The 13221-nt window shown below is 46.8% G+C and overlaps 1 protein-coding gene across 1 annotated transcript in view; it reads right to left on the bottom strand.

The window, feature by feature from the left end:
• The window catches only part of Capn13 (calpain 13), a 64654-nt gene extending 56584 nt beyond the window's left edge, over positions 1–8070 (bottom strand). The window contains exon 1 of the mRNA XM_048804950.1: positions 7915–8070. Coding sequence (XP_048660907.1) covers positions 7915–7948 — 34 coding nt within the window. The 5' untranslated portion in view covers positions 7949–8070. The remainder of the gene's footprint in view (positions 1–7914) is intronic.
• Positions 8071–13221: the final 5151 nt, after the last annotated feature.

Genomic DNA, 13221 nt, shown 5'->3' with positions numbered 1-13221 from the left:
ACCTTATGCAAATACAGAGGTATTACAAACATCTGCTGATAAGTTTAATTATTATAAATTGAGCCAAATGTTAATTATTATAGAAATTTAACATAAGATAATTTGTGAGAGATTCTTTTCCTAACAGAAAGTTTATCTGCAATTAAGGCCATCATTTTCCAAATGCTGATTTAAAATTTTTTGTAGCTCCATAATTATATTTTTAAGAAGTCTAATATTCATAGCAAAAACCTGAAATGGACTTACAAAGGAGTATTTTGAGTACTTAGTTGATATGCTGAAGGAAGAGGATATGTGTGTGTGTGTGTGTGTGTGTGTGTGTCTGTGTGTAATTTCTTGATTTTTAAAAATCATTTGATGAAATCACCTATTTCTTACATATACGATGGTGAAAACAGATTGTACGGGGTAAGTTGTACATCATGTCATATGGTAGAGCTGTGAAATATAGCACAGGAAGGTAGAGTAGAGCTTAGTAAATAGGATTCACAGTTGCTGCAGAGATTATGGATGAAAGATTCTGGATTATCTTGGAATCATTGTATTATAATAGTCACAGACCTCTTTCCCTTGTTTTGTCCTGTTCAAATTTTTTTTTTATCTTAGTCCTGGAAGAAAGTGTTGAAATAAAAATAAAGAATCCTTTTCATCTGTTTCAGGCTTAATAATAGAAATAAAGGAAGAACCATTAACCAAGCAGAGGGTAGAACTAAAACCCTAAATGACCTCAGAACCCAGGAGATGAAACTTACTCCATGCGACTGCAAACCTGTCTTCACATTTCAAAGTTAACTGTGCAAGTACACAGTGAGCAGGGTCTGTCTCGCTACATTTCATTTAAAAAATATTTTGCATGCTTTACTTGCCTTCCTCTTTATAATGAGGCGAAACTATGAGAGATTTGACAGCCTTTAGGGCAGTAGAGCATTGCTGTAACTGGGATCCAGGCTCCAGTCCCAGGTATAAAGCTTCTCTTGAGCTGTGTGAATGTCTGGGTTGAGTTCTAGTTGCATTCCAAGAGGTTCCAAGAGGTTCATCAACATTCTCAGTTGTATCCAAAAAAGAGTATTTGAGTACCTTGGGGTCACCTGGTCAGGGAGGCAAGCACTCTGCTGGCAGGAAGCTCTCCTGGCAGGCACTATACCAACTAGGAACAGGCGATGGCCATCTAATTGGCACAAATGTGCCATCCAGACTTCAGCCAAGTAGACCAGGAACCTAGAAGTCACTTCCTGGGAAGAAGAGCTGGAGTTCTAGAGTTTACTGGGAGAAATGCAGAATGAGGAGAGGTCTACAGACTCATCATTTTGTCCCTGCAGCCCCCTTCCCTGGCCCTCCAGATGGATGTCACCGAGACAACAGGGGCTCAACCACCACTGGACCCACAACAGGGCTCCCCACTCCTGTCTCCCTGGCAGTTCTCTGGCCCCAATGTTAAGATCCAGTGTGAAAGCTAGACTGCCTTGCCCTTTTAGAAAAGAGGAAAGAAAAGAGCAAAAGAGGCAGAATGAGGTGGTGGGCACAAGCAGGTGAAATCAGGTGGGGACTTTGGTTTGGATCCAGTTGTGTCTTACTGACTACATGACCCTGGGCACTGGTACTTCCGAGCCTCCTTTCCTTACATATAAAATAGACTGGAGGTGAAAGTAGTAAAACCAGCCTCATAGTGCCACGTGGGGTTTTAAGGGAGAAGACTCTTGGTGGGGCATGTAGAAAATCTTGTGACCACTATCCTATCAGGAATTCCTCAGGTATCTTGCCTGGCCTACTGACCTTGAGTCCATTGACTGGGGCTCCATACCAGGTGATGGGTACCCCAAGCCCTGGCCAGACTTCCTCTGGACTTCCAACATCAGATTTCCAGAGTCATGTTCCTCCAAAATGTCTGGATTCTCACCACTCTGCCTGGTAGCCACTCTGAGTGCTCACCTCATGGGCACGCAGCTGAGCTGTACACTGCACTATTGCTCAGCACCTCTAGCTGGACTGGGATCCCACAGCCTCTATCCTGTCCTGGAGCATTTGCATCTCCCTGCCCACCCTGTCCTGCCATAATGGGCAGCATGCCCCTGAAGCCAATCACATTCCCAGTGGAAAGAACTGGAAGGCCAAGGAGGCATACATCATCTGTGTGGCTTAGAGGATGCAACAAGTCCTCAGATATTTGGGGGCAGGGATTAAAGATCTTTAAAATAGAGTTTTCTGCAGCAAGGAAGACGTTCTAAACCCACACCATCCAACACAGTAGGGGAAACTCAGGCTCAAGATCAATCAGGAGAATTGCAAAGCACTTGTAGGAGACTCCTGCTCTGCTCCAGCTTGCAGGCTAGAGATCTGGCCTTAAGCAGGGCCTGGCCCTGGCATCCTACTCTCTGCTCAATCGGGGCCGAGACGGCTTCAGGTAAGCAAGTGTTTTTCATCCTCTAAGATAATCTCTAATCCACCAGGGGCCACGGAAGTGGGAGACACAAAAGAGGCAGATTTAAAATGCTACAGGCATCCCAGATCTGGAGCAGGTGCCAGAGAAGTGCGTGCTCAGAATGGAACTATCCACTGCCTGCCAGTGACTGGGTTTGGCCTCAGGGCTGGCTGCCAAGAAGATCAACAGCCTGGCATGAGAGTGCAGAGCACAGAAGCTACCTCCCATGGTGCCAGCACTTGAGCAGCCACATCCTCTCTCTCCCCACTGCCCTTGCATGGGGACCCAGCCTGCAGGCCCATGGGAGCTCAGAGACCTCAGCGGATGGCTCCTTCCCAGAAGACCCTGTGAGGCAGCAAAGAGAACATTTGCCTGGCAGAAAGATCTGTGCAGCTCCACTAAAGTCTCTGAGCCTTGGGCTCTGTCCTCTGGCCCAGCTTTCCCCATTGGGAACACTAAGAAGGTTGGATTTCCTTTTCTAGGTGTTTTTCAACCCTAATGTTCTGTGCTTCTGGAGTTGAGAATATGGGTTCCTCTAAGTCCTAAGTGATATTTTGGGGCAGATGATAAAACAAGAACGCACAGAATGTTTTTATTTAGGGTTCATCGTGGGGCAACATGAAAAAAAAAAAGAAACGCATTTTGCATAAAACTATTCTCCTCTTTCCCCTCTAGACATCTTTGATATGTGTCATTCAACTGAGAAAGAGGCCTAGAACGTTCTTGAGTAGACTGTCAACTGTGTTCTACAAACAAGGTAGATAAAGCATTCTCCCTGGGTTCTGCAATTATATGACTCTCAAAGATACTGTGAAATATTTGACATTTTCCTAGGTTTCTAGGCATGGGTGAAGGAATGTTCTGTTCACTTACTGAGTCAATTGGGGCACTTAGGAGGATGGGGCCCATTTGTCAACCTAAAATGCTGGGTCTTAAGAGCTTCTGTTTTGGACAAATGCTCCCCATGCTCCCCACCTGATCTACTCCAAAAGGCATGAACCAAAGAGGACTGGGTTAGGCTTCTTTTCCCCTCTCTGCCCCTTCCAAAGGCTTTTTGGAAGTTGAGGCTACAATTAGTTTATCCATTTATTCTTAAAGAATTTCCTCTTGGCCTATCTTCTTAGTCTTTCATTGAAGTGAGAGAGAAAGGAAATAGATGAGGCAGATAAAGGCAGAAGGAGGAGGAAGGTGGGGCAGGGAGACCCAGAGAGGAGCCAAGAGAGAAAGGAAGGGCCAGTCAGTGGGGAGAGGGACTGTAAGGAGGAGAGTGGCCCAGGAGAGGCCAAGATGAAATGAAGGGCAAAGACACAATGCAGCCGTTCTCGTGTAGCCTGGGTGTCCCTGGCTCACTGTCATTGTGCCTCATCCATCCCATGGGAATATTGAAGGACAGCAGGAAAACAGACTTGCACCTGCTTGCTGTACCCCTGGGAGGAGCCCTTGAGACTCCACCCCTCCACCCCTCCACCCCTCCACCCCAGAGCTGCCTACAACAGAGCAGGGAGGAAAGGTGGCTGAGCTGGCAGGTGGACCTCTGGCCTGGTTACCTCAGGCACACCAGCCTGGGCCTGGTCATTCTGGGCATCTCAGGCTGTTGGCAGCCACAGAGGTGCATGGGCAGAGCTGGGAGTGGGAGCCTGGCTCTGCCAATGCCCCTCCCACCATGGGGCAGGGGTGGGAGAAACACCAAGCAGCATGAGCAGCCAGGCACCTTGGCCAAGGGAGCCATTCCCTGTCCCAACCAGGAGCGCAGGGGGTCACCCTGTGGTGGTTCTCAGGAGGGCCCAGGCCGAGCTTCTTCTCAGATTTTTTCTGAGAATCCTGGGCTTCAGGTGCCTTTGTTTTGCTTTGGTTTTGTTTTTCTGTGGCACTGGGCATGGAACCAAGGGTCTCAATGTTCTGAGATGGTCTGAGATGGGTGGGTACGGGGCTGTGTGTTTGAATAAAAAAGCTTCCATCCAAGCAGATGGAGTCACACCTCTGGGGTCAGGGACAGGGGTGTGTGGACCAGTGGGAGGGAAAGTCTTCCAAAATTGAAAGCTTTCTGATTAAATATGACAAAGTGCAGTGTGGAAGGAACAAGTGTTTGTGGGTGAGAGAGAGGAGCAAAGAAAAGCCTCTGAGGGGCCCCGTGTTCCTCCTTCATCTGTTCCCACCCCTTAGAACTCCAAGGTGGGGGTGACGGTGGGGGCCGGAGCATTTCCAGGAGGGGCTTCAGGCCAGAAGGAAAGAGAGAGGAACAGAAAGAACCAGCTTGTGGGGAGGTCGAAGGGGAGGTGAGGGAAGGACGGGTCCACGAGGGTGGACAGGCCTGGGAGCCTCTACCTGAGAAGAGGTGGAGCTATCTCCAGGGCCCTCCTGCTGCCTGGACAACCTTCCTGACAGGGAGCCATGGGCGAGGCCTGTGTCCACTTGGAGAAAGCAACCTGGCTGAGGGAGTAGACACGGTTCACAGACAGGTGAGACAGAGAGAGCAGAGCTGGGTCAAGATGGACCGAGTTGATGGAACGGGCCAGCCTGCCCACCAGAGTCCTGGGAACCAGGAAGCCTCTGCCCTGAACTTCTCCCCCAGGTAATGCCACAAAAGTCCTGATGGAGCTTACCCCTGCCCTGCAGCCGACTGGCAGCAAGCTGCTGAAGGCTTGGGCTGGGGAAAGCCAGTGTTTGAATAGAGATCTGGGGCACACATTCCTATGGCTTGGGACCTCATTGCCTCTCCCACCCCAGGCCCTTCGTAGTCCACTGGATCCAGATGTGGTCATTGAAGGCAGGTGAGGTCACTCTAAGGGAAAGGATGCCCCTCCATGTTTCTGGTCTTCACGTTTGCTGGGGTCAGCTTGTTCTCTGTGTGTAAGCAGAGGTCCTGGTCCGGCTGATCCTCAGGACTGGCAGGTGGGCCTGGCAGGGCTGACCTAGTATGATCAGAGGGCAGACTGCTGCCCAAGGGACCATTATTTCGGAGGAAAAGCAAATAAGGGTCCTGGCCACTCTTGGTTTAAAGGCCCCTTGGGCTTATTTGGTGGAGTAAGGATGTTAACTCCAGAACCCTGGCTCTCTCCTAGCCCAAGTACTTAGAGGTAGTACTCAGGCCACTACCTCAGGACACAGTGTACTCTTCTCAGTATCCCTGGGGCAGGCTCCAAGACCTCGTGTGGATACCAAAATCTGAGGATGTTCAAGGACTGTGCAAGCATAGTATTTGCATATAACCTATGCTCATTCTTCTATATGCTTTCTAACATCTCTAGATTATTTATAACACCTAACACAATATGAATTCAGTGCAGATAGTTGTTATATTGTATTGTTTAGGGAATAATGACAAGAAAAGAAGCTTGTTCTGTTCAGCACAAAATTTTTTCCCAGTCTTTTTGAGCTGTAGTTGGTCAAATGAACATATGCAGAAACCACAGATAAGGAGACCTTATTATCTCGAGGGTGATAGAAAATCAACACTCCCCTCTTGATTCTGCTTTGGATTTTTGCATGGTCTTGGGCTTCCTTACCACCTATCAGTGGCAGGCTCCACCATGAAGTTTGATAGCATTAGAATATATTCTGTCGGACTTCCAAACACTGAGGAGAAACAGGATGGAGCAGCTGACTTCAGATGACCCTTCACAGTTCTCTTTATGGGAGAAAGAGGTGATCCCAGGAAACACTAGTTCTTGGCACAGTGTTCAGAAAATAATAACCATGGTAATTTGATCTTCATTGAGCATATCTCCAGTGCTATCTCAGGTTCTTCTAGCCTCAACTGTCCCCGGAACTCTAAGTTTCTTTTCTACCCCAGCCAAGGACATGGCTCTGCTGGCCATTTCTGCCTCAGCCTCAAGGACTAAGATCTGAGTTTTCAGAGGCTGCCAAGGGAGCAAAATGTCACAAGCCAGGAAAGCAGGAGAGCAAACTCCTCTGAACCAGACGAGGGAGGAGACAAGGAGCCAGTGTATCATCATCTCCTCTCCATCTTCTCTCTATTCTAAGCCAAAATGTTTATGAAAAGCTAGCCCAGAGATGGCCTGCTTTGCCAAGTGACCTCCATGCCTCTTTGTGAAGACAGGTTGGGTGGGTGGCCTGCATTGCTTCCCATGATTCTCTGCTTATTTTCCATTTCCCTCACTCCCACTGCCCAGGTATCACACCTCCAGGGAAGTGAGTGCATGTTGCTGATGCTTCCCCTCGGGCTTTGCTTCACAGAGAACCAGGCTAAAGAAATATCATTAGTAATAACTAACATTTCTTGGGCACTTGCCATGAGCCAGATACAGCTAAGTACTTTCATATCCAACCCCATCTAACCTTTTCAATGGTATGAGTTGGATACTATGGTTACTACAGGTTAGTGTAGACCCAGAGTCCCTCAGCTCACATGTGGAAGGGTAGCAGGCACAATACCTGACACAGAATATGCCCTCAGTCCCAGGAAGTGGGTTATTAGTGAATGCGTTTCTTGATAGCACCTCTTCTTCTAAGGTGTTCTTCCAAATGGGTCATTGAACACTATCAGCTAATGGGACAAATTGAGGTATGAGAGAACTTTAGTTCTGTCATTTGTGTCTGGTAGATGCTTTGTCCATCTACAGTTTGAGAACAATGAGCTTATGCTACATGTAACTCATGCCCATTAGAAATTGTTAGGTTATTATATTCTCATCAGTGAATGAACAAACAAGTAAACCTTCCTACAGCTACCATGCACCCCTCCACCACCAAAAAATAAATTAAAAAAAAGGCCCTTTGTGGTGGAGCAATTCAAAAAAAATGTGCCGGTCAGAGATCCACTTAATATCTCTTAGGGATGAACAAAGTTTTTCTTGTGACCCAGGACAAAAAAAGCAGTGAGTGACTAGGGTGACTAAAGTTGGAAAACATTTGCATTTGAGCTCAAGTTAAGCAGCTGGACTATCTCTCTGAGAACAGCATCACATTTCAAAAATGATCCAGAAGCCACAGGGACAAATCTGTGACTGACACAGCTGAAGGGATAAGGGAAGCATCTGACCCTCTGAAACTGCAGTGACCTGTCTTTTTTGATTAGTCCAGACTTTGCCACTTTGTTCATGTAACTATTCTGCTACATCTTTAGGAAACAGAAGTCCTGAGCCCCCTTTCTCCTTTTAGCAAATTTTCGTTAAGCACTTACATGTGTCAGAAATGATACATTTGGGAACACAGGGGCACAATTCTCTCATGGTCCATGATGCACTCAAGGCTTTGACTTTGAGCAGAAACCAAAGATGGCTCAATGACTGTGAGGTCCTCTCTCTGCAGCAACTGGGCACAATCTCTATAAGCTTCTCCTAGAAAGTGAACTCGTCCTTTGCCCTCATTCTTAAAGCATCTTCTAGGACCACTTTGATCAGACATAGCTGGTTTTCAAAGTTACTGAATCACACACCTCTGGGGGACTCAGAATGTGCCTTGTGAATTAGTCTTCTAATTCTAGAAGACTCTTTGTGGTTCAGAGCCCCAAAAGATCACCATTCACACCTTACCTGTGTCCTTCACAGATACGTCTGATGGACGCATCCACAGCAGTATTCCTGCAGGAAACCCAGCTGGGACCCAGTCCCACAGCCTCAGCAGGAGCAGTTTTGTGTGATGTAAGGTGGCAGTGCTGACTGCGGAGAAGTCTTCAGAGAAGCTGTGGGCCAACTGGCAGCGCTGGCATCTGCTAGCTTCTTTCCCTGGGCTCTTCCTTATATACACCAGATGCTGCTGCTCCACCCTAGTTAAAAAGTGACTTCTGTGTCCAGGCCCTGGCACTGGAGAGAGAGACAGCCAATAATGGGTTCTAACAGCAAGTTCTCCCATGTCCTCTACCCAGCCCTCTCCCCACCTGACCCCACCTCACTTCTAGATGCTTCCAGATACTGACTTCTTGACTGCCTTGATTGTAGTTTCTAGATATTTCTTCAGCTTCATTTTTCTTCTGCTTCAGGAAATTGGTGTTTTTATAAAGCCCTTCTAGGAGAGGGGAGAAAGTGCCAGGAAAAGACTCCAGGAAGTAACTCTCCTTCATGCCACATTCTAGTGTGGGAAGCACATGTGCCATGTCCTTCTGTCAAGAGTGGTCACTCAAGGAGGATCATGGCACACATCCTTTCAACAGGACAGAGCATCTTCCTTCTGCAAATAAATTGCAGAACTCCTTAGCCTCTGGGCCCAGCGAGACCCGGGGATGGTTTTTGTGTCATCTGTTGATGGGTCAGGGAGCAACAGATGAGGCATTAACAGCCCACGCTTCCTGATTCCAGAACCCTGATGGCGTAGTTCACCCGTGTTATCAGAGATACTGATAAAATCAGTAAGGCAGGAAAAAAATGTGTGAAAATCACCAGAAACTAACACCGGACCTTCTCCAAACTGGGATGGCTGAGAAGAGATGGAGCTTGAAACATGGAAGGAAGAATCAGAGCACCTGTGTGATGTGGCTCAAACCACCCTGGGAGACAGCACAGTGGGTGAGTAGGGGTCACTGGCTTGAGCAGAGGTGGCTTTCAATCTCATTCCATAAATTCTAGCTTTATGGCCCAGGTAAGTCCCTTCCCTGCTGAATTTTAGTTCACTAATCTGTGAAATGAGGTTTATCGTGCTTGCCCTGTCTGCCTCACATTTGGTTTAGTGGGACACGTGGGGACATATGCTATTAGAACATTCACTATAAATACAATACACACACTATTATATAGAGATGGTTGATGAATAAACATGCCTATATTTGTGGTACCTGCTTGAAATAATTTTACTAATAGGGTATGCAATCAAAAACATTTGGAAGCCAGCGTATTGGAATAAAAGGTGAGAAAATGTGTTCGCAAGCCCCACCCACACAAGCCTATATTGAGATGGTGCCTCAAGGAAAATAATTGGGTGTTTTCCAACTGACTGATGATGGTTTTGTCTTCTCTCATCTCATGAAGTATTTTTCCCCCCAAGAGCAGGAGCCTTTGTCCCTAGAGTGGTCTTTGGGAGTATTGAGTTCAAAGGGAAATATCTCTCAAGGGAGATTTGGGTGCCAGGAGACAAGTCTCTTTGGGTGATAATTGTATGGTAAGGATGGCAAAAGTGAGGGGTCCTGAGAGGAAGACCTGTTCACAAATCCAAGTGGCTGTTTGCATTTTTGGTTTCTTGGATTCTTTGGCGCTCTCCTCCCCACCCATTTGTGCTCTTTAGAAACCAACCCTCAGTGATTTGTGTTTTCCAGAGAATTCTAGCCTGGGGCCATAAACCAGGTAACACCTAACAGTAAATTCCTAATGGGACTTCCTGCTCTGAAGGAATGCCCTTTGCTTCACATCCTGCTCTGAGATGCAGCCCCTTGGTCCCCCAGTGGCACCTGCCATGGCTGCCCCTTCTCCTGTCACCTTGCATGTGACAGTAGCTATTTCAAGGAGACCCAGAGGCCTCCATTGTCACTATCTGGGTCTAACAAATGCAGAGATCCTGCTGTGGCCGCCCAAGTCGGGCTACTGGGGCTGTTCCTGAGTACTATAGTAAGATGCTTTCATTGCCACAGTGTTGCAACCACACCCCACCCCTACTCTATAATGTAATTGTTGTCCTTGGTGCTGCTGTTCCCCGCACCTACACTGCTGACATCTCGTACTCTGTGTCCTATAGAAATGATAGAGAAATAGCTCTTTTTTGTACTGTCCTCTGAGCCTTAAGAAAATCAGAAAGAGGTGAGGGTCAGGGTCTTCAACCTCACCTTAGGAACCTAGGCTATAGTCCTTGAACCAACCTACCTTCCCTTGGAAAGACTTCTGTCTCGGGATCCTCTTTGCTCACTCATGATAAACTCTGCTCACTCACTCCTGGAGGCTCTCCCTCCCCAGCCTGTAGCCATGATTCCAGTTACCCAGATCTTGAGACACACAGCTCTTCTTCCTCCCCTTCCTTCCCCCCTCCTCCTCTTCTCCAAGTCCTCTATTCTGCTTGACTCCCTCTCTGTTCCTTCATCATTCCTTTACAATGCCCTGTGCCACCCTGTGTATCAGGCCTTGTGCTGGCCTCAGCACGCACAGCTGTAGACCAGGTGGACACAGCGAGCATTGTTGCTTAGGAGTCTAATGTGAGAGGCTCCCTCAACCAGTAACCGCAGAACAGCTAGATGATTTCACTTGGGATCAGCGCCGTGAGGCGGGCAGGGGTGGCAGGTTTGATGAAACTCCAAAGCAAGGAAATGGCTCCCGCCCCCAGTGGAGGGGTCACTGGAGGCCTCCCTGAGGAGTGCAGGATGCGAGGAACCAGCCAGGAGGAGAGTGGCGAGAAAGTCCAAATCCCTGGAAGAGTTTTCCCAAAGTAAAAGCCAAAACACCTGTACCCATGTCAAGAAACACCCTTACTGGGTTCCCAGAAGCTCCCTGGACACCTTCTCCCCACAGTATCCTGCAGGCAGCCCCAAGGTAAAGCGTCCTCAGTCTGGTTAATTTTGATAAGCCTCATTTTCTTTTTCTTTATAAGAAAATAAACCAGTGTTGATTTACGGGACTAAGTCAAATGTCCATGTAAAACATAACAAAGGGCACTGTGTGGCCGGGTGAATGGGTATACAGGGTGCTTGAACAGATCAGCTATGAGATTTCATGTGTTGTTACATTCCTCAGGGAGCGGAAATGGCAAAGTCAACAAAGTGAGGTGATTTTCCTAAGAAGGATGAGACCCCAAACTCACCCAGCCTGTGTTTGCTAAGCTGTGGACTGTGGACTGGATGATTATGAACCATCCAAGTCAGGCACAGGTCCCTTCCTCCCCAATTTATTCTTGTGCCCTGGGGGACAGGATCCCAACAAAAGCTGGAGTTTCTATTCCTATGCAGGATAAAAATGTGCAGTGTATGTGAAGGTGGAGAGGCAGGAAGGGTACAGGCACAAGTGACAGAAGGAACCCAGGGTGGTGGTTACTTAACAATTACTGTTTTTCTAAACTCACCCATTAAAACAACAACAACAACAACAACAACAAAAAACTTAACCACTTCAGTCACTGGAGCTTACAGCTGCATGTGAGAGAGGCTGACCCAGAGTTTGTGCCCTACCCTACTGGCTTTGAGCCTCCCCGCTATAAGTCTCACCACCCCCAATATTTCTGGGCAGCCTGGGGGTGTCTTCTGGGTTTCCACAGAGCATCTGTCCCACTAGGGCACGATGATCTGCCTTGCACAATGCACTGGACTCGTGCTGCACCTAGTTATGTTGTCCCCAGCCCCAGTTCTTCTCCCCAAGTCCTTGCTGGGGCAAACTACTCCGTGCAATTGTATGCCTCTGAGGGGAGGTGTTTCTAACTTAAATTTATTCTCTATAGGATTGCCCTGTTTCTGTCTCCCTTCTCATACCCCCTTTCCTTTCCCTTTCTTCCTCCCCAACACTGATCTCTCAGGCATTGGTTTTTCTGCAGGGTGAGCTTCCAAACCTGAGTTTGGGAAGGTTAACCTAACCTACATCTTTGGACATTATATCATTTCTAACTTTTGGCCTTGCCAAAGTTACAAATCCTTGCATGGGAATCTTTTCAAAAGGTGATGATTCATTTCCTAAATTCCTAAAAGTGAAATTATCAGATGAAGAGCTATGAACCCTGGAAAGGTCTTTAATTTTTTATTGCTAAAATTCTCTTCCAATGGACTATACCCGCCACCCCTTCCAGCAGTGTAGAAAGGCCTTTCTCTCTCCTTTATAGTATTTTTACTTTACAAAATGGTGCCATTTCCCTAGGGTGGAAAGATGGAATACTAGAGAGTAAAGAAGTGAACTGCAAACCCTCAAAGGACCTCTGTGATCTCATTCATCTAGCCAGCACCTCTCCTTCAGGTGGTGTTTTCCCCCATGCCATGTGCCCAGACCCAGGCACAGAGCTAATTAGCAGTCCTTGGACACATCATATACTCCCATGTTCCCATGACTTCATTTATGTTCCTCCTTTATCTAGAATTTCTCATCACCTCTCTTCTGACCAGTCAAACTCCAATCAGCTTTCAAGTCCCAATTCAAATATCACTGCTATTATTCTCACTACCTACTAGGGGCCAGTGTTTAATAAATACCAACAGTTGCCCCTACTATGACACCTTTACGGAATATTATAGGAAGGCCCTTTTTATATGACATATACTTTAATTTAATCCTTATAACCCTATAAGAGAGGTGTCATTGACTCCATTTTACACACCAAGGAGTGTGCCTTTGAAAGGTTAAATATCTTACCCAAGATCACAAAGCTCGAAGTGGTCAGCCTGGATTTGAACTCAGTCCAGTCTGAGTTTAGAGCCTGAGTTTCTATCCTCTATGAAATTCTCTTCTGTGAAACTTACAGCTTCTTCCTCTTTCTGTACAATGTCTTACTCACTCACTTAGGCCATTATATACTATGAGCTACTTACATGGCAAGGATAATGTATCCTCTATGTCCCAAACTCCTAGCAGATACATGGCCCAAGGTAGGTGCTCAATAAATCTGTGTGGCATTTAGTGCATTACATAAATCAAGTGGATTATTTGAGTGTTGAAGAGGAAGACCATTCATTTATCTTGGGCTACAATAATTATTTTACCTAGACAAATGAACTATAAGTTCGAGGGAGTCCTTAGACTAGAATTTGGAACTGACAGGGAAGGCCCATGAGAACATTGCTAGAGGGGCAGGGATGAGGCGGTTGACCTCCAGAAGGATGCGCCCTGCAGATTCTCATGGCCTCTGTGATGGATAGGTCTCATCTTACTTTTAGATTGAAGAAATATGTGAAAAAATATCTAAAATTATCTTCAAAAGTATATTAGCAACACTCAAGTTCTCAAATCAGA

The sequence above is a fragment of the Marmota marmota genome, unplaced genomic scaffold, assembly GCF_001458135.2.
Source record: "Marmota marmota marmota unplaced genomic scaffold, marMar, whole genome shotgun sequence".
NCBI lineage: Eukaryota > Metazoa > Chordata > Mammalia > Rodentia > Sciuridae > Marmota > Marmota marmota.
The sequence above is the reverse complement of the archived record's forward strand: the minus strand, read 5'-3'. Positions and strand labels throughout refer to the sequence as shown.